Genomic DNA, 21,940 nt, shown 5'->3' with positions numbered 1-21,940 from the left:
TATCATTATTATTATTCTATTGCTATTAATAGTTTTATTGATATTATTTTATTATTATTAATAATAATAACACCATCAATAATAATACAGTAAAAACATAACAATAATAATAATAATAGCAGTGTTAGCAGACGTCCTTGCAGTCTGGGGCCCGTCACCCATGGAGACCTCTGTAGGACTCCGGTGTCGGCGGACGGAGCCCAGAAGCCGAGCTGTCCCATGACACTCGCCATCCCTGCCGCGCTGACAGCCGGGGTCACGTGGCCGGGGAAGAGATGCCCGTCTCCTAGGTAACCCTCCCTCCTCCGGTCCTCCTCGTGACGTTGCCGAGCCCGGACCCCGCCCCCAGGTGTCGCTTAGCTTAGGTAGCCGCGCGCGCCCCGCCGTCGCCAGGGTGACCGGCGCGTGCCCGGCGCAGCTTGTCCAGGGCCCCAGGGGCGGGATGGAGAGCCCGCTGAATGGGGGACCCCCTGAGGATGACCCCCCTCTGCCTCACCGGGACCGGCTGGCCGGGCTGCAGAAGGGGAACAGTGTGTGCTCCCGCTCGTACTTCGTGGTGGTGATGGTGTTCGTCCATGTCTACATCCTGAATGTCATCGCTCTGCTCCTCTACGTCTACTACAGCAACGGGCCGCTGGGGGGCGACACCACCACCGCTACCGAGGGGCCCACCACCGACACCACCACCACCGACCGGGGACCGGACACCGACTACCGACACCTCCCCCGCCTGGAGGGCATCAAGGTGAGTGACACCCCTCCCCCACCCCACAGAGAGCACCTACCTGAGTGACACCCCCACCCCACAGAGAGCACCTACCTGAGTGACACCCCCACCCCACAGAGAGCACCTACCTAAGTGACACCCCCACCCCACAGAGAGCACCTACCTGAGTGACACCCCACCCCACCGAGAGCACCTACCTGCGTGACACCACAGAGAGCACCTACCTGAGTGACACCCCCTCCCCCACCCCACAGAGAGCACCTACCTGAGTGACACCCCCTCCCCCACCCCACAGAGAGCACCTACCTGAGTGACACCTCCACCCCACAGAGAGTACCTACCTGAGGGACACCACCCTTCCCCACCCCACAGAGAGCACCTACCTGAGTGACACCACCCTTCCCCACCCGACAAAGAGCACCTACCTGAGTGACACCACCCTTCCCTACCCCACAGAGAGCACCTACCTGAGTGACACCCCTCCCCACCCCATATAGAGCACCTACCCGAGTGACAACCCCCTCCCCCACCCCACAGAGAGCACCTACCTGACACCCCTTCCCCCACCCCACAGAGAGCACCAACCTGAGTGACACCACCCTTCCCCACCCCACAAAGAGCACCTCCCTGAGTGATAACCCCTCCCCCCATAGTACACCTACCTGAGTGATGACCCCTCCCCCATAGTATACCTAATGTGAGTGATAACCCCCCCATAGTACACCTACCTGAGTGATAACCCCTCCCACACATATAGAGCACCTACCTGTCCTGTCATCAAGGTAAGTGATAACCCTTCCTCCACATAGTGCACCTACCTGAGCGACACCCCACCCCCACATATAGAACACTTACCCATCCTGATCAGCGGGCATCTAATTGAGTGACACCCCACCTACCTATCCCACCTGGAGGTAATCAGGTCACCTACCTGTCTTGTTCAGAGGGTATGAAGGTGAATGCCACCTGGAGGGATATAATGCACCTACCTGTCCTGATCAAAGGGCATCAAGGTGTCCTAATTAGGTATCAAGGTGAGTAACCCCCTCCCCCCCCCAGTTGGTGGGAGTCCAGGTGAGTCTCCTCGGTGCAGGTAGGTTTTATATAATCCAGGTGGACAGGTCAGTATTCCGGCCATTCACTGGGAGGTCGGGGTCACTCGGGGTCAACCTGGAGCACAGTGCATGCTGGGAAAGTCTCCCCCTACTCCAGCCATCTATGATGGATTGTCCGGGGAGACGTCTCCGTAAGATCATCAGATCCATGGCAGGATAAGCCCCGCCCACACGATGGGAAGATCAGACCATGAGAACGATCGTCCGTAAGATCAGACCATGAGAACGATCGTCCGTAAGATCAGACCATGAGAACGATCGTCCGTAAGATCAGACAGTAAGAACGATCGTCCGTAAGATCGGACCGTGAGAACGATCGTCCGTACGATCGGACCGTGAGAACGATCGTCCGTAAGATCAGACCGTGAGAACGATCGTCCGTAAGATCGGACCGTGAGAACGATCGTCCGTAAGATCGGACCGTGAGAACGATCGTCCGTAAGATCGGACCGTGAGAACGATCGTCCGTAAGATCGGACCGTGAGAACGATTGTCCGTAAGATCGGACCGTGAGAACGATCGTCCGTAAGATCGGACCGTGAGAACGATCGTCCGTAAGATCAGACCGTGAGAACGATCGTCCGTAAGATCAGACCGTGAGAACGATCGTCCGTAAGATCAGACCATGAGAACGATCGTCCGTAAGATCGGACCGTGAGAACGATCGTCCGTAAGATCAGACCGTGAGAACGATCGTCCGTAAGATCAGACCGTGAGAACTATCGTCCGTAAGATCAGACCATGAGAACGATCGTCCGTAAGATCAGACCGTAAGAACGATCGTCCGTAAGATCGGACCGTAAGAACGATCGTCCGTAAGATCGGACCGTGAGAACGATCGTCCGTAAGATCGGACCGTGAGAACGATCGTCCGTAAGATCGGACCGTGAGAACGATCGTCCGTAAGATCAGACCGTGAGAACGATCGTCCGTAAGATCAGACCGTGAGAACGATCGTCCGTAAGATCAGACCATGAGAACGATCGTCCGTAAGATCAGACCGTAAGAACGATCGTCCGTAAGATCGGACCGTGAGAACGATCGTCCGTAAGATCGGACCGTGAGAACGATCGTCCGTAAGATCGGACCGTGAGAACGATCGTCCGTAAGATCGGACCGTGAGAACGATCGTCCGTAAGATCAGACCGTGAGAACGATCGTCCGTAAGATCGGACCGTGAGAACGATCGTCCGTAAGATCAGACCGTGAGAACGATCGTCCGTAAGATCAGACCGTGAGAACGATCGTCCGTAAGATCAGACCGTGAGAACGATCGTCCGTAAGATCAGACCGTAAGAACGATCATCCGTAAGATCAGACCATGAGAACGATCGTCCGTAAGATCAGACCGTGAGAACGATCGTCCGTAAGATCAGACCGTGAGAACGATCGTCCGTAAGATCAGACCGTGAGAACGATCGTCCGTAAGATCAGACCGTGAGAACGATCGTCCGTAAGATCAGACCGTGAGAACGATCGTCCGTAAGATCAGACCATGAGAACGATCGTCCGTTGTTGTTTTTTTTGCATCTGGTCTCATATCGAAAATCAAGAGAAGTTCCGGAAATTCTTGGACAGATAATTCGTAAGTGATGTCACGTATTGTATTTGTACTGATTACACAAAAATCGTTCAAGAAACCAATGATCAGATTATTGGACGATCGATTCGCAGGCGGTGTGTTTCGTACGATTTTCTGATCGCAGGCTTCAGGGAGAATCACTCACAGCATTTCATCTATAGGTGAGGAGGGGGGGGGGGACAACATCAGGCTCAGGGCTGAGATTTTCCATGAAATTGCCCCCCCCCTCCCCCCCCAATATAAAATAAGTGAACATTCCAGCAGAGAGATTGTAGTAATCCTCCAGAAGTAGGAGGAGAGAGCAGGGGGCCCCAGACCTCTCTGTACGAGGGCCACATACAGTGTATTCTTCAGGTATCTGCAGGCTGAAAAAGATCTGTTTTATAAATAAATGATCCCCATTAAATCGGTGCCCCCCCCCCCCTCCTTACATCAGAGTCCTCGTCTGGGTCCCCCTTACATCAAGGCCTCATCAGAATCCCCCTTACAACAAGATCCTTATTAGAACCTTCCTTTAAATTTGGGTCTACATCAGAGTCTCCCCTTACATCAGGGTCCCCATCAGAGACCCCCCCCTTACATCAGGGTCCCCATCAGAGACCCCTCCTTTACATCAGAGTCCCCGTCAGAGTCCCTTTTACATCAAGGCCCCATCAGAATCCCCCTTACAACAGGGTCCTCATCAGAATCCTCCTTTAAATTTGGGTCTACATCAGAGTCCCCTCTTACATCAGGGTCCCTGTCAGAGACCCCCCTTACATCAGGGTCCCCATTAGAGTCCTCCCTTACATCAGGGTCCCCATCAAAGTCCCCCTCACATCAGGGTCCTCATCAGAATCCTCCGTACATCAGGGTCCCCATTAGAGACCCCCCCTTACATCAGGTTCCCCCATCAGAGACCCCCTTACATCAGGGTCCCTATCATAGACCCCTCTTTACATCAGGGTCCCCATCAGAGACCCCTCTTTACATCAGGGTCCCCATCAGAGACCCCTCTTTACATCAGGGTCCCCATCAGAGACCCCCCCCCCTTACATCAGGGTCCCCGTCAGAGTCCCTTTTACATCAAGGCCCCATCAGAATCCCCCTTACAACAGGGTCCTCATCAGAATCCTCCTTTAAATTTGGGTCCACATCAGAGACCCCCCTTACATCAGGGTCCCCATTAGAGTCCTCCCTTACATCAGGGTCCCCATCAAAGTCCCCCTCACATCAGGGTCCTCATCAGAATCCTCCTTACATCAGGGTCCCCATTAGAGACCCCCCTTACATCAGGTTCCCCCATCAGAGACCTCCCCCCTTTACATCAGGGTCCCCATTAGAGATCCCCCCTTACATCAGGGTCCCCATTAGAGATCCATCCTTACATCAGGGTCCCCATTAGAGATCCCCCCTTACATCAGGGTCCCCATTAGAGATCCATCCTTACATCAGGGTCCCCGTCAGAGACCCCCCTTACATCAGGGTCCCCATCAAAGTCCTCCTTACATCAGGGTCCCCATCAAAATCCTCCTTACATCAGGGTCCCCATCAGAGTCCTCCTTACATCGGGGTCCCCATCAGAGTCCCCCCCACATCAGTCCCCACTGGAAGGTTTATGGCACATTGTAGCAGCAGGGTTGGCGCTGGATGTGGAGCAGGTGTGGGTGGGGGAAGTTCTGTCCTGTCAATGCTGGAGCAACACCTCATTGGCTGCTAGCAGGCTGGCGGTAACCCGCTGGAGACTGTGGAGGGGGGGGGGGAGCAGAGTCCATAGGCAGCCACTGCTGACCTGACTCCTCAATCAGTGCACATAGAGCACACCCCACTGACCCAAAATATTGTAGCGGGCTGGATGTGGCCCACGGGCCGTAGTTTGGACATCCCGCATTGGATGACTTAACTCCCCATCATCCACCTAACAGTGAAATACCAGTTCTGGGTGGTCAGACCCCGCGTCAGCATCTTCCCACACCCAGAGGGTCTGACCTCCCCCCCATCTTCTGTATCTGCACAATTTCAGAGTCACTGAGGGAAAAAAAGTGGATTAACCTCCAGTGACCTCTGATTCTCCCATATCACAGCTCATGTCTGTCTCCACTCCCATTAGTTCTCACATAAAATCCTTCCCGGCAGACACAATCAGCACTTCTCTTCATTGACCTATTGTGGTCCTGGAGGCGGGACTGGACCATGATAGAAACCCGAGTATTGAGTATCCATGATATGATTGTACTACAGAGAATGAGAGGAACCAATCATGGAGCTGCTGATCATATCCAGGAAACAATACAAAGTAAACATTTAAATATCATCATACATAAAAAAAATATATCTATATATATTTTTTTTGCTGGTTTGGATAGAGAAAGGAAAGTTTAGTATTGGATTGTTTACTTTTTATTTTATTTTTGTAAAATATATGTGTGTATATGTATGTGCATATATATATATATATATATATATATATATATATATAAACCCATAAAAATAATATTAATAATAAAATAATAATAAAACACATACAAAACTGTAAACAACAAACCTTTATTATATACTGTTTTGGTGTATGTGTGTATATTTATATATATATATATATATATATATATATATATATATATAAAACAATACAGTACAATATCTAAAAAAATAAAGAAGTACTGGCTTTAGATAAACATTAAAGCTAAATTTTAATCTGCTTATATTTTGCCTTTCTTGGTCCCCCCTCCCCCCCCCCTTTATATCATTATAATAATACAATTTAAAAAAAAATAAACTTTCTAATTTCATTACATGTCTTATTTTAGACCCAGTGATGTCAGCACTGGGTGTCTGTGTTTCTCTATGCAGTGTAGGCAGATCAGGGCTGGTGGGAGGCTTGTACAGAGCTTCCTGAAAGCATCACAGCACCCTGCCTCAGTACTCCTCTCAAGAGCCCTCAGCCCCGATGCAAGCAGTGGACTTAGGCAAATATCAAAGTGCCTTGATGGGTGGGTGTCAGTCTGGACGAGTGGGAGTTCCTGGACAGGCAGTATTTGCATGTAGACCACCCTAGGTAACACCCACATGTGATGCTGAGCCTCCATGAAGGATCAGGGCCCTCCTATCCCTCTTGTATTGAACTGTATTGTTGCTGTATTGTCTCCCGTTATATTGTAAAGCGCTGAGCAAACTGTTGGCGCCATAAATCCTGTATAATAATAATAATATATAAATCCTGTATAATAATAATATATAAATCCTGTATAATAATAATAATATATAAATCCTGTATAATAATAATATATAATTCCTGTATAATAATAATAATATATAAATCCTGTATAATAATAATATATATAAATCCTGTATAATAATAATATATATATATAAATCCTGTATAATAATAATATATATAAATCCTGTATAATAATAATAATATATATAAATCCTGTATAATAATATATATAAATCCTGTATAATAATAATAATATATATAAATCCTGTATTATAATAATAATATATATAAATCCTGTATAATAATAATATATAAATCCTGTATAATAATAATAATATATAAATCCTGTATAATAATAATATATATATATAAATCCTGTATAATAATAATATATATAAATCCTGTATAATAATAATAATATATAAATCCTGTATAATAATAATATATATAAATCCTGTATAATAATAATATATAAATCCTGTATAATAATAATCTATAAATCCTGTATAATAATAATAATATATAAATCCTGTATTATAATAATATATATAAATCCTGTATAATAATAATAATATATATAAATCCTGTATAATAATAATATATAAATCCTGTATAATAATAATATATAAATCCTGTATAATAATAATAATATATAAATCCTGTATAATAATATATAAATCCTGTACAATAATAATAATATATAAATCCTGTATAATAATAATATATAAATCCTGTATATTATTATTATTATACAGGATTTATATATATTATTATTATACAGGATTTATATATTATTATTATACAGGATTTATATATTATGATTATTATACAGGATTTATATATTATTATTATACAGGATTTATATATATTATTATTATTATACAGGATTTATATATATTATTATAATACAGGATTTATATATTATTATTATTATACAGGATTTATAGATTATTATTATACAGGATTTATATATTATTATTATACAGGATTTATATATATTATTATTATACAGGATTTATGGTGCCAACAGTTTGCTCAGAGCTTTACAATATACCGGGAGACAATACAGCAACAATACAGTTCAATACAAGAGGGATAGGAGGGCCCTGATCCTGGGAGCTTACAATCTAGGAGGGAGGGATAATAATGTATACTAATAATAATAATGATTGAAAGAATTGAAATCCAATGAGTGAACGGGGTGGGCCAGGCTGGGGGAGGAAAGGGCTAAATGATGCTGGATGTCCTCCAGCCAGGTGCTGAGGTGGAGCTCTATCTGACTTGTTGCAGCTTCTAATGCACTTTGTGAGAAGCTCACAGTGTGCAGTGACATCAGAGTAAGCCATTTCAGTTCAGGAGAGGAGCCGGTACAACTCAGCATTATTTGTGGGTGTTTCCTGGAGCTGTATTGCATAGAGAAGCAGAGAGGCCCAGTGATGACATAAAAAATAAAAAGTATGTAATGAAGGTTTTATCTAAAAATGTCATTAGAATGTCGCTGGCGGAGAAGGAGGAACCAGCAAAGGTGAAATGTAAGCAGTTTAAATTCATTGATTGTCAACCTCCTTTACATTATAGTCAAGCCGCACAGAATGTTTGATTGTTTATGGCAATATCATTTTTTGTGATGCATCCAATTAAAGATGCCTGGATCTTCATAGTCCGACCAATCGTTGTCTGTCGCTGGTTAGTGGTAGGCTCTGCTGTCCCCCCCCCCCGGAGCAGTGTGGCATTATATGCGCCCCCCCTGTGACCTAACAAACCCTTTGTATTTTTCAGGTCGGTCACAAGCAGAAGATCGAGCTCATTCCCAACAAAATCCAGCACATGGAGACGCTGAGCCTAAAGCCTCTTCTATTCGGTAAGAGATTTGCTGCCTGTGCCAGGCTCGGCTCTCCTGTAATACGGGTTACATTGTGCTTCAAGCTGTCGGCAGGACATGTAATCGTCTTAATTCCTGTATAAGTCTGTGGCTCTTATCAGGATGGGAGAGGTGAAGGGGTTAATGGACCAGAGCCCCCATGCCATTCACATGGGGGGACACAGCTATGGTTTTATTTACCCAGCATGACCGCATGATAGAAAAAAAAAAAGGTACAGCTGTGCCTGGATAAGGGGCAATACCTTCCCGGTCAGCTATGTAGCCTCCCTAGCGGTCTGATTATGTCCATATTTCTGTGCTCAAAGCGGTAGATTTTTTTGCATGGAAATATGTTTTTTTTTTATTGTAGGCCTGTAATTCTTAGGAATAACTCACTGAAATCTGTCCGAACAAGAGTCTAGTAAACATCCCGGGGAGGATAAAACTGGAAACACGAAATCATAAATTATAATATAATAAATAATCATAAAAAATAATAATATAATAATAATAAATTTAATTCAATAATATAATCAAACCGAAAACACTGAAATGTGAAATATAGCGCCAAGTTCGCACATCGCTGAGCAAAGTCGCAGAATCGTTTTCAGTGTCTGATGAGGAATTTCCCCCACAAATCATTATCACTCAATTCTGCAAGTGGTTCTGATTTACTATCGCTGTTCTCTAGCCGGTCTAAAACCGCGTTTGACCTAAAGGGACGCTTTTTGGACGCCATGGACGTTTCTCAGTTTCCAGGCAGAAAGAACAGTAAAAATGCAGGCAGGGCGCCGGACAAAGCACTCGGGACAAAATGTATGTGAAATGGTTTGATACAGGAATGTTATACTATGTGATTTTAGTGTATTTAGTGAATGTCACTTTTTGTCATTTTCAAATTTCCCGCCAGTTCCGTCCCCCGTATGTCCCGACGCTTGCAGGGAACGGAACCCGGAAGACAGATGCCGGCATCGGCCGGAGGACATTGCCGGGGACACTGCAGGGGGAACATCGCGGGAGCGCAGGACAAGGTAAGTGCAGAAGAGATCCCGGAGCAACGCTGCAGTGTATTCCCGAGTGTAGCTCGGGGGGGTTACCGCTTGTGGTGCTGAAACTTTACCCCGAGCAACACTCAGGAATACCGCCAGGGGGGTTAAACAACAAAAATCCCTTCCAGTGGGGCGGTGCCTGCACTGCAAGGGTTAAAGTGATATTAGGTCAGCAGTCACACTGCTGCGATTTAATATCGTGCAATTTCAGCGCGATTTCTGCTGTGATTCTGAAGATTTAACACAACGGTCACACCGATCCCGACTTACCGTGAAGTCGCACGATTTCAAAGTCAGACGACATGCCGATTTGAGGTGCGATTTGCAAGACATGCATGCACTACTTCAGGCTAGGTTCAGGGGCGAATTTACCACAAGGCATACAAGGCATTTGCCTAGGGCGGCATTTTTTTTAGGGGGGCAGCACTGCCTGGAAGAAGGGACATATGTGGCATGGGGACCAGGTGGGATCTGAGAGAGGCTGCGGGCTGCTTGATGGTGTATGCAGAGCCCAACTGTTGTTCCCGGGGATGTCCAGAGCTGTGAAGGTGAGTGTCTTTCTCTCTGTCATGATGGGGGGGGGGGTGTTAGTGGTAAGCTCTCTCAGAGGAGGGAGGGGCACGGGTGTTGTTGATCACTGTCAGGCTCTCTCCGTGTGGGGGGGGGGGGGGGTCTGGTGTTGGTCGGTGTCAGGCTCTCTCTCTGCCTTTGGGGGGGCATCCGATTTTTATGTTGCCTAGGATAGCGCAAAACCTAAATACACCACTGGTAGGTTCACATCTGTGCGGGTGGTGCCGCTGCGGATCCGCACAAAAATCCGTGCAGCCGCACCACCCGCACAGAGGAATGCGGACCCGCGGGCGGGTGCCATGAGCTCTAATGGCTCACCGCCCACACTGGAAAACACAACCGTACTGGGAACCGAGCCGGGCTGCGTTTTCAGAAGAAGTGCAGGGACTTCTTCCCTGCGTGTCCCGGGGTACGGGAGTCCTTTCAAATGAATGGGCTCCCATGGCCACGCAAAACACGGCCCGCAGGAACGCGGATATGTGAACCCCTCTAGAAATCGGTGTGGCTCCGACCAAGTCAGAACCGCACCGATGTGACCGCTGTAATTGCGAACAATAGAGTGCGACTTGCCATGTGATTTTCAAGTCATATGGCATGCAAATCGCATGTCAAGTCGCACCCGGCGTGACCGGGGTCTTAGTGCTACTTGAAGTTTGCAGTGCGATTTCCATTATATGTGCCGTGCTGATAGACTCATACCCAAAGAGAGTGCTGGAATAAAATCAAAAGGTAATGGGCAGCACAGTGGCTAAATGGTTAGCACTTCCGCCTGGCAGTACTAGGGTCATTGGTTCAAATCCCAACCACAGCACCACCTGGCTGGAGTTTGCATGTTCTCCCTGTGCCTGCGTGGGTTTCCCCTGGGTACCCCAGTTTCCTTCCACACTCCAAAGACAGATTGTACGCTCCTTGAGGGTTAGGGACTGATGTGAATGTACAATATATATGTAAAGCGCTGTATACATTGACGGCGCTATATAAGTACCTGAAATAAATAAAAGGTGTTTCAACGAAGTATTAGTTTAAGGGTGTGTACACTTATGCAACCATATTATTTTATTTTTTTATTTTCACTTCCCTCCTCCTAAACGATTTCAGTTTACATCAATCCTAGGTTCACACCTAAGCGTTTTCCGTAGCGTTTTGCAGAAACGCACAGCAGTCCATTTAACATGATTTCCTATGGGACACGTTCACATCTCCACGTTTTCACCCGATGTGTTTTTTGGAAAGGGGTCAGGGAATTTTTTAAATGCAAAAGTTGCGTGTTCGGTTCTATAGACTTCAATGGAAACGCTGCAGAAAAGCACGTAGTGTGTTTTTGCGGCTTTAAATCTGCCTAGCAACAAGAAAAAAACGCATTGGAAACGCATGTGCAAAAAGCATTAATGCGTTTTAAATCTGCCTACTAACAAGAAAAAAAACCCATCAAAAACGCATGTGCAGAACAGGGGCAGACTGACCATTTGGAAACTCGGGCACTGCCCGAGGGCCCAGGGTCAGTAGGGGGCCCCATGAGATGCCCCTGGTACCTTTTTCATAGGCTTTTTTGAGTTTGGGCAAGGACACAGGGGCCCCATGATCCCCTATTGCCCGGGGGCCCCATGAGTTATCAGTCCGCCCCTGGTGCAGAAACACTTAAGCAGTTCACCCTTGCAGTGTGGGTGCTGTCCTACAGCAATGGATCATTTTCAGATGTCCCAGAGTTCTGCTTTAACCTGTTCCCACCAGCTGTAACGCATTTATATGCCACGGCTGGGCAAGTGGGCTCTACCACTGAACCACCATACACGTGTCCAAGACTGAACCACCATACACGTGTCCAAGGGGAATAGCTTTTCTGTGCTGAGGGCGCTCTTACTGCATGCTCTCAGCACATGACCAAGCTGTCACAGGAAGCTCCCAATGCACACTGGGAGATTTTGATGATGTGACAGGCAGCACAGTGGCTAAGTGGTTAGCACTTCCACCTGGCAGTACTAGGGTCACTGGTTCGAATCCCAACCACAGCACCACCTGCCTAGAGTTTGCATGTTCTCCCTGTGCCTGTGTGGGTTTCCTCCGGGTACACCAGTTTCCTCCCACACTCCAAAGACATGCTGGTAGGTTAATTGGATCCTGTCTAAATTGTCCCTAGTATGTGTATGTATGAATGTGAGTTAGGGACTTTAGATTGTACACCCCTTGAGGGTTAGGGGTCTTAGATTGTACACCCCTTGAGGGTTAGGGACTTTAGATTGTACGCCCCTTGAGGGTTAGGGATCTTAGATTGTACGCCCCTTGAGGGTTAGGGACTTTAGATTGTACGCCCCTTGAGGGTTAGGGACCTTAGATTGTACGCCCCTTGAGGGTTAGGGACCTTAGATTGTACACCCCTTGAGGGTTAGGGACCTTAGATTGTACACTCCTTGGGGGTTAGGGACCTTAGATTGTACCCCCCTTGAGGGTTAGGGACCTTAGATTGTACACCCCTTGAGGGTTAGGGACTTTAGATTGTACACCCCTTGAGGGTTAGGGACCTTAGATTGTACGCTCCTTGGGGGTTAGGGACCTTAGATTGTACGCCCCTTGAGGGTTAGGGACCTTAGATTGTACGCCCCTTGAGGGTTAGGGGCTGATGTGAATGTACAATATATATGTAAAGCGCTGTGTAAATTGACGGCGCTATATAAGTACCTGAAATAAATAAAAAATAAATATGACAGCCAATCACAGTGGTCCCTGATAGGAAAGAGATCCTGCAGGTTTGACAGGCGGTGAGCAGGCAATATGTTACCTCCTTACCACCTTATTTGACCCTCCACAGCACGCCGCAGTTGCGCACATTGCAGCATAGCCCTATACACTTGCATTGGTCGCACTCAGCGGCAGTAATGCCTACCGAATACGACATGACGTTTAACTTTTGCAGTGGCCACAAAGCACATCATTGCGGTTGCAGCATATGTAAAAGCCCGAACAGCTGCATGCCAGTATGACGTGGGCAGTCGGGAAGGCGGGGGTGTTAAAACTGCAGCTGAACTGCCTGGTTTTACCGCCCATGTAAGCCCTAAGTTAAACCCTTCATGCCCATACTTATTATGTCGTTGTTCAAAAAGTATCCAGCCATGCACTGAGATACTGAGATAGGCGAAGAAAGCAATAACCGGCAAGCAAGCAGCGTCGGGTTCCTTCCTTGTGATACGTCAATGTGCTGCAGATACGGTGATTTTTCCCGGCAAGGGTTAAATTGCTCAGTAGCCCGAGATTAAGATTGCATGTGTGGTTTATCCTTAAAACATTAATAGGATTTTTTAATGAATAGCTTAGGCTGGTGTTGTAATGAGGTATGTGAAACGTAAATTAAACTAGGGGCTGAGCGCAGTATGGGGGGGGGGGGGGCGCCCTTCTGTTACCTACCGAGCCGACAAAATACCGCAGATACTTTCTACAGAAATCGTGATATTAGGCGATTTCACATCTGGCTTCTGTTAGTGCACTTTGTAAACTGAAAACACAAATTTGTGTTTTGTTTTTAGAAAAAAATCAAAGACTGAGAGTCATCGGAGTGATTTTATAATATGCTGTATGTGACGGAGGTGTGGGTGGGACAGAACACATGCGGAGAGCAGTGGCACACAAGGCTTTTATTGAGTGATTTCAGGGGCACTTGATCGGTGTAGCGAGGGTTAAGTCCGGGGCACACAGCAGAGGGCAGTTCAGGAAGGCAATGGGTAAGTCTGGGCACACAGCAGGGGGCAGGCTGGCGGGCAATGGGTAATCCGGGCACACAGCACAGGGCAGGCTGGCGGGCAATGGGTAAGTCCGGGCACACAGCAGAGGGCAGGCTGGCGGGCAATGGGTAATCTAGGCACACAGCAGAGGGCAGGCTGGCGGGCAATGGGTAAGTCTGGGCACACAGCAGAGGGCAGGCTGCCGGGCAATGGGTAATCCGGGCACACAGCAGAGGGCAGGCTGGCGGGCAATGGGTAATCCGGGCACACAGCAGAGGGCAGGCTGGCGGGCAATGGGTAATCTAGGCACACAGCAGGGGGCAGGCTGGCGGGCAATGGGTAAGTCTGGGCACACAGCAGGGGGCAGTTCAGGCAGACAATGGGTAAATCTGGGCACACAGCAGAGACAGTTCAGGCAGGCAAAGGGTAATCCAGGCACACAGCAGAGGGCAGGCTGGCGGGCAATGGGTAAATCCGGGCACACAGCAGGGATGCACATAATATGGATGAATATTTTTCTTCTTTTAGAACCGCATTGATCCAGGTAGGACTCTGAAACACCAGGCCGATTCACGCCAGATGCAGTGGGACTGCGCTGAAATAGCTGCCAAACGCAAAACGCCTTGTCTCCTGTGTGCCCAAGTCACCCCACTGGGTTGCGGTTGTGCGCAGGCACAGTGCGTTGAAAATGTACTGCATGCACTACTTTTTACAAGGCACCCTATGGCGGCAATTTTGAACTTTATTGAATGTTCATATGACATTTCCAAAAAAATAAGCTATTTTTGCCTCATGCAGGAATCACATCGGTATTCACCACCACCCGCAGCCGTATGGCGCTGCTCTTGCAAAACACGCCATTTATTTGGAATGGGACCCCCACACATATCAGCCTGCAGTGCGATTGCAGGTGCGGGAACCGCAGGGAAACCGCGTGGTCAAAAAGACCATGATTTTTCCCTGCGGCCACAGTTTTAAAAAGGTGCATGCAAATGAATGGGCTGCCGTGCCCGAGCAAACGTGGGCGCATGGCCCGCAGTAGGGTGAACCAGGTGTAAAAGTCCACCCTAACAATTCTCCTATTTGCTCCCTTTTGGTCTGTTAAATATACCATTTAAATAGTTCGTCGTTCCTTCTTGGTAAGTGAAACAGAAAATATTTTTTTCATTTTGTTTATAAAATTATCTTTTTTGTTAATCTTGCCAGAAATCTTGTGAGCTGTTAAAACAGACGTGTGTGTGTGCGCGTGCGTGCGCGCGCGCGCGCGCAGTGGGGCAAAAAAGTATTTAGTCAAGTTCTCCCACTTAAAAAGATGAGAGAGGCCTGTAATTGGCATCATAGGTAGACCTCAACTATGAGAGACAAAATGAGAAAAACAATCCAGACAATCACATTGGCTGATCTGGAAAGAATTTATTTGCAAATTATGGTGGAAAATAAGTTTTTGGTCACCTACAAACAAGCAAGATTTCTGGCTCTCACAGACCTGTACCTTCTTCTTTAAGAGGCTCCTCTGTCCTGCACTCATTACCTGTATCAATGGCACCTGTTTGAACTTGTTATCAGTATAAAAGACACCTGTCCACAACCTCAAACAGTCACACTCCAAACTCCACTATGGTGAAGACCAAGGAGCTGTCGAAGGACACCAGAAACAAAATTGTAGACCTGCACCAGGCTGGGAAGACTGAATCTGCAATAGGCAAGCAGCTTGGTGTGAACAAATCAACTGTGGGAGCAATAATTAGAAAATGGAAGGCATACAAGACCACTGATAATCTCCCTCGATCTGGGGCTCCACGCAAGATCTCACCCCGTGGGGTCAAAATGATAACAAGAACGGTGAGCAAAAATCCCAGGACCACACGTGGGGACCTAGTGAATGACCTGCAGAGAGCTGGGACCAATGTAACAAAGGCTACCATCAGTAACACACTACGCCGCCAGGGACTCAGATCCTGCAGTGCCAGACGTGTCCCCCTGCTTAAGCCAGTACATGTCCGGGCCCATCTCAAGTTTGCTAGAGAGCATTTGGATGATCCAGAAGAGGATTGGGAGAATATCATATGGTCAGATGAAACCAAAATAGAACTGTTTGGTAGAAACACAACTCGTCGTGTTTGGAGGAGAGAGAATGCTGAGTTGCATCCAAAGAACACCATACCTACTGTGAAGCATGGGGGTGGCAACATCATGCTTTGGGGCTGTTTCTCAGCAAAGGGACCAGGACGACTGATCCATGTACAGGACAGAATGAATGGGGCCATGTATCGTGAGATTTTGAGTGCAAACCTCCTTCCATCAGCAAGGGCATTGAAGATGAAACGTGGCTGGGTCTTCCAACATGACAATGATCCCAAACATACCGCCCGGGCAACGAAGGAGTGGCTTCGTAAGAAGCATTTCAAGGTCCTGGAGTGGCCTAGCCAGTCTCCAGATCTCAATGCCATATAAAACCTTTGGAGGGAGTTGAAAGTTTGTGTTGCCCAGCGACAGCCCCAAAACATCACTGCTCTAGAGGAGATCTGCATGGAGGATGGGCCAACATACCAGCAACAGTGTGTGCCAACCTTGTGAAGACTTACAGGAAACGTTTGACCTCTGTCATTGCCAACAAAGGATATATAACAAAGTATTGAGATGAACTTTTCATATTGACCAAATACTTATTTTCCACCATAATTTGCAAATAAATTCTTTCCAAATCAGCCAATGTGATTGTGTGGATTTTTTTTCTCATTTTGTCTCTCATAGTTGAGGTCTACCTATGATGCCAATTACAGGCCTCTCTCATCTTTGTAAGTGGGAGAACTTGCACAATTGGTGGCTGACTAAATACTTTTTTGCCCCACTGTAGATAAATAAATATATATATATATATATGTGTGTGTGTATATATATACAGTGGGGATCGAAAGTTTGGGCACCCCAGCTAAAAATTTGTATTAATGTGCCTAAAGAAGCCAAGGAAAGATGGAAAAATCTCCAAAAGGCATCAAATTACAGATTAGACATTGTTATATTATGTCAACAAAAGTTAGATTTTATTTCCATCATTTACACTTTCAAAATAACAGAAAACAAAAAAATGGCGTCTGCAAAAGTTTGGGCACCCTGCAGAGTTAATATCTTGTACTGCCCCCTTTGGCAAGTATCACAGCTTGTAAACGCTTTTTGTAGCCAGCCAAGAGTCTTTCAATTCTTGTTTGAGGTATCTTTGCCCATTCTTCCTTACAAAAGTCTTCCAGTTCTTTGAGATTTCTGGGCTGTCTGTCACGCACTGCTCTTTTAAGGTCTATCCATAGATTTTCAATGATGTTGAGGTCAGGAGATTGTGAAGGCCATGGCAAAACCTTCAGTTTACGCCTCTTGATGTAATCCCCCGTGGATTTCGAGGTGTGTTTAGGATCATTATCCATTTGTAGAAGCCATCCTCTCTTTAACTTCAGCTTTTTCACAGATGGCATCAAGTTACCATCCAAATTTTGCTGAAATTTTATTGAATCCATTTTTCCTTCTACTCGTGAGATGTTCCCTGTGCCACTGGCTGCAACACAACCCCAAAGCATGATTGATCCAACCCCATGCTTAACAGTTGGACAGAGGTTCTTTTCATTAAATTCTGTGCCCCTTCTTCTCCAAACGTACCTTTGCTCATTCCGGCCAAAAAGTTCAATTTTAACCTCCTCGGTCCACAGAACTTGTTTCCAAAATGCATCAGGCTTGTCTATATGTTCATTTGCAAAGTTCAAACGATGATTTTTGTGGTGAGGACGTAGAAGAGGTTTTCTTCTGATGACTCTTCCATGAAGACCATATTTGTACAAGTATCTCTTTATAGTGGAATAGTGTACCACAACTCCAGTGTCTGCCAGATCTTTCTGGAGGGATCGTGCAGTCAAACGTGGGTTTTGAATTGTTTTTCTCACAATCCTGCGAGCTGTTCTGTCTGATATTTTTCTTGGTCTTCCAGATCTTGCTTTAACTTCCACTGTTCCTGATGACTGCCATTTCTTAATTACATTCCGAACAGAGGATATTGACATCTGAAAACGCTTTGCTATCTTCTTATAGCCTTCTCCAGCTTTGTGAGCGTCAACTATTTTCAGTTTCAGTTTTCTAGACAACTGCTTAGAAGAACCCATGGTGCTGATTGTTGGGGCAAGGTCAGATGAGTCTGGGTTTAAAACCTTTGAGATTGACATCATCTGGTCTTCCCAGACGATGATTGAGAACAATCCATGACACTGGCAGGTCTCAGCTTGGCAAAGGGGGCAGTGCATGCTATAAATTCTGCAGGGTGCCCAAACTTTTGCAGACGCCATTTTTTTGTTTTCTGTTATTTTGAAAGTGTAAATGATGGAAATAAAATCTAACTTTTGTTGACATATTATAAGAATGTCTAATCTGTAATTTGATGCCTTTTGGAGATTTTTCCATCTTTCCTTGGCTTCTTTAGGCACATTAATACAAATTTTTAGCTGGGGTGCCCAAACTTTCGATCCCCACTGTATATATGTATATGTTTGTGTATATATATAAACAGTGGGGATCAAAAGTTTGGGCACCCCAGCTAAAAATTCGTAAAAAAAGCTCGCAGGATTGTGAGAAAAACAATTCAAAACCCACGTTTGACTGCACGATCCCTCCAGAAAGATCTGGCAGACACTGGAGTTGTGGTACACTATTCCACTATAAAGAGATACTTGTACAAATACGGTCTTCATGGAAGAGTCATCAGAAGAAAACCTCTTCTACGTCCTCACTACAAAAATCATTGTTTGAACTTTGCAAATGAACATATAGACAAGCCTGATGCATTTTGAAAACAAGTTCTGTGGACCGATGAGGTTAAAATTGCACTTTTTGGCCGGAATGAGCAAAGGTACGTTTGGAGAACAGAATTTAATGAAAAGAACCTCTGTCCAACTGTTAAGCATGGGGTTGGATCAATCATGCTTTGGGGTTGTGTTGCAGCCAGTGGCACAGGGAACATCTCACGAGTAGAAGGAAAAATGGATTCAATAAAATTTCAGCAAATTTTGGATGGTAACTTGATGCCATCTGTGAAAAAGCTGAAGTTAAAGAGAGGATGGCTTCTACAAATGGATAATGATCCTAAACACACCTCGAAATCCACGGGGGATTACATCAAGAGGCGTAAACTGAAGGTTTTGCCATGGCCTTCACAATCTCCTGACCTCAACATAATTGAAAATCTATGGATAGACCATAAAAGAGCAGTGCGTGACAGACAGCCCAGAAATCTCAAAGAACTGGAAGACTTTTGTAAGGAAGAATGGGCAAAGATACCTCAAACAAGAATTGAAAGACTCTTGGCTGGCTACAAAAAGCGTTTACAAGCTGTGATACTTGCCAAAGGGGGCAGTACAAGATATTAACTCTGTAGGGTGCCCAAACTTTTGCAGACGCCATTTTTTTGTTTTCTGTTATTTTGAAAGTGTAAATGATGGAAATAAAATCTAACTTTTGTTGACATATTATAAGAATGTCTAATCTGTAATTTGATGCCTTTTGGAGATTTGTCCATCTTTCCTTGGCTTCTTTATGCACATTAATACAAATTTTTAGCTGGGGTGCCAAAACTTTCAATCCCCACTGTATCTATATATATATAGATAGATAGATAGATAGATAGATAGATAGATAGATAGATAAATGTGTGTGTGTATATATATATAAATTTATATTTATTTAATTTTCCTCCCGGGAGGTTTATGCCATAATGCGCTAGTAGGCACTTCATATTGGCACATTATAGCAGATGTATCTGTAAGCTGAAGCCCTCTAGTCCAGCTGGTCCCAGGCACTTCCGTCTTCTCCCGGTCTTCCTTCCGGGTTTGCTCTGTTTAGCTTCCTAAATGGCCGGGCTACATTCACTTTACTCGTGCGCACAGGAGTAGCTTCATTACAGCACAGAGCAGTGCTGTAAATGTACTCTGAGCTGCACATGCGTGGCTCAGTGTACAGGCAGGGAGAAGAGACTTGATCACATGACTGGCGAAGGAGTCCCCCATGGCTCAGAAACATTGTACTTTTCTGCTGTGGCATGATCTCTTTGAGGCATTCGTATGTCAGGTTAAGATCCATGGCAAATACATTGATCTGTGATAATATGAAAGAACGTAAGCTGCACTCCAGTTAGCTCCTCTTACAGTATTTTTTTAATAATCGATGAATCTCCTCACCAGGGGCACAAACAGCAGTAGAAACCTGACCGAGGTTCTATGTTTAGTCATACTTCAACTGGCTTGACGCCCATTGGTGTGGACTACATAGCACATTGGTGCAGACCTTGTCCTGGCTATTGCCTGTTCCTAGTGAAACCAACTTTCCGTAGAACCTAACACTGATACTATAGTCACACAGCTCAAACATAATGCTAACTACTCCTATGGAATGAAGTGAGTCAGTCAGAATTATTGTCTAAATATGCTGGGGGTTTTTTCAGAAGAAATGAGGGGGGGGGGGGTGTGATCAGCGCAAGCACTGCTAAACTGGGTAATCCTGGTATGGGTAATGGTGGTAGTTATGGCTGTATGAGGAGGATGAGCATGGGGTAGGGGGATCCGTGTAGCACTGAGGGCAAGGCTTCCAAATAGACTGTATGTCAGGAATGGACTCACCATTATTGGTGGGAATCTGCCGTGTGGGCTGCAGTACCAGGGCTGGCCAGCGGGTGCTCTCAGCAACCAGAAGCTCACTCCTGCAATCAGCCATCACCTGAGGCTGATTGCAGGAGGTGTATTTAAGGAATGGCCAGACCTGCAGTCAGTGCCTTGGTGTATGTTTCCCATGAGCCCCTGTACCTGCATCCTGTCTGCTTCCTGCCTGATCCTGACTCTGCTTTGATCCTGACTCTGAACGAACTCCGCCTGTCCTGACCTCGGCTATTCCTGACCACTCTTCCGCTCGCTCCTGGTACCCTGTTTGCCTGTTTGCTACTGACCCAGCCTGCCCGACTACGTTTGATTTTGTATATATGGTTATCTGTTGGAGTTTGGGTTGTTTGCACTGTGTTATGTTTACTTTGCACTGCGTTTGTGTTGTTTAGTCTTAATAAATTGTCTTATTTACACTATACCTGAAGCCTGCGTTTCCCTGTGTCAGTCCACACACCTCTGGTCATACCCGGAGCTCTGATATTGTAGCAGACTCTGTAGATCCTATACACCTGAATAAAGTGATATACTGCACTTAGAGGCGCTTCTCTCCTCTCATTCTACAGTGTCGGATGAGAGAAGGAGAGAAGCGCCTCTAAGTGCAGTATATCACTTTATTCAGGTGTATAGGTAGGAACACTCACATAAATAAGGTAAGTATAAGCATAAAAACCGTGGTTGGTGTAACCATCAGTAGTTGGGTATCCAGAGTGAGAGCTGTCATCTGTGTGGGGAGAAGTCGGTGTGCCGTTGGAGCAGCGTGGTGGCTGGAGGGGAACAGCTGTGAGGCCGGCCGGCGTGCACGTGCTCCCTCAGAGCTGGGCGGAATGCATGCTGGAATGCAGCGGCGGCGTGACCGTGATGACGTCAGATACCCAAGGTGCACTGCGACGCGTTTCGGATCATGCGCTGGCCAGGAAAGGCGGAAGTGCGCTCCTTTATCAAGCAAGCCGGCCTCACAGCTGTTCTCCTCCAGCCACCATGCTGCTCCAGCGGCACGCTGACTTCTCCCCACACAGGTGACAGCTCTCACCCTCGATGCCCACCTACTGATGGTTACACCAACCATGGTTTTTCTGCTTATACTTACCTTATTTATGTGAGTGTTCCTACCTATTCACCTGAATAAAGTGATATACTGCACTTAGAGGCGCTTCTCTCCTTCTCTCATCCTGTTTTTTTTTCAAGCCATGCATTTGTCTGAATTTGACCAGATATTAGCCTCTTGCATTCCTTGTACAGCAGAGCTGGATGGGGGAGAAAGAAACAACTCAAAAAGCCAATCAGTTTATATCCTGTTAAGGATCAGGCTGATAGGAGGAGAAAGCAGAGTGATAATCATGTGCTACTTCTTGTTCACTGTCCAGTCACAGGCTGAGGGTGGGCCCATGACAGCCTGGGCTTGGAAGAATGGGTTGATTGATGCTGAGTGTCATTCAGCATG

At 46.1% G+C, this 21,940-nt stretch overlaps 1 protein-coding gene across 1 annotated transcript in view; it reads left to right on the top strand.

The window, feature by feature from the left end:
• Positions 1-337: 337 nt before the first annotated feature.
• P4HTM (prolyl 4-hydroxylase, transmembrane) overlaps positions 338-21,940 on the top strand; it is a 91,901-nt gene continuing 70,298 nt past the window's right edge. Inside the window, exons 1-2 of the mRNA XM_089656616.1 lie at positions 338-745; positions 8,400-8,481. Of these exons, the coding sequence (XP_089512742.1) occupies positions 443-745; positions 8,400-8,481 (385 nt within the window). The 5' untranslated portion in view covers positions 338-442. The remainder of the gene's footprint in view (positions 746-8,399; positions 8,482-21,940) is intronic.

The sequence above is a fragment of the Staurois parvus genome, unplaced genomic scaffold (assembly GCF_062004578.1).
Source record: "Staurois parvus isolate SC_StPar_1 unplaced genomic scaffold, SC_StPar_1.0 ptg000920l, whole genome shotgun sequence".
Lineage (NCBI taxonomy): Eukaryota > Metazoa > Chordata > Amphibia > Anura > Ranidae > Staurois > Staurois parvus.
The sequence above is the reverse complement of the archived record's forward strand: the minus strand, read 5'-3'. Positions and strand labels throughout refer to the sequence as shown.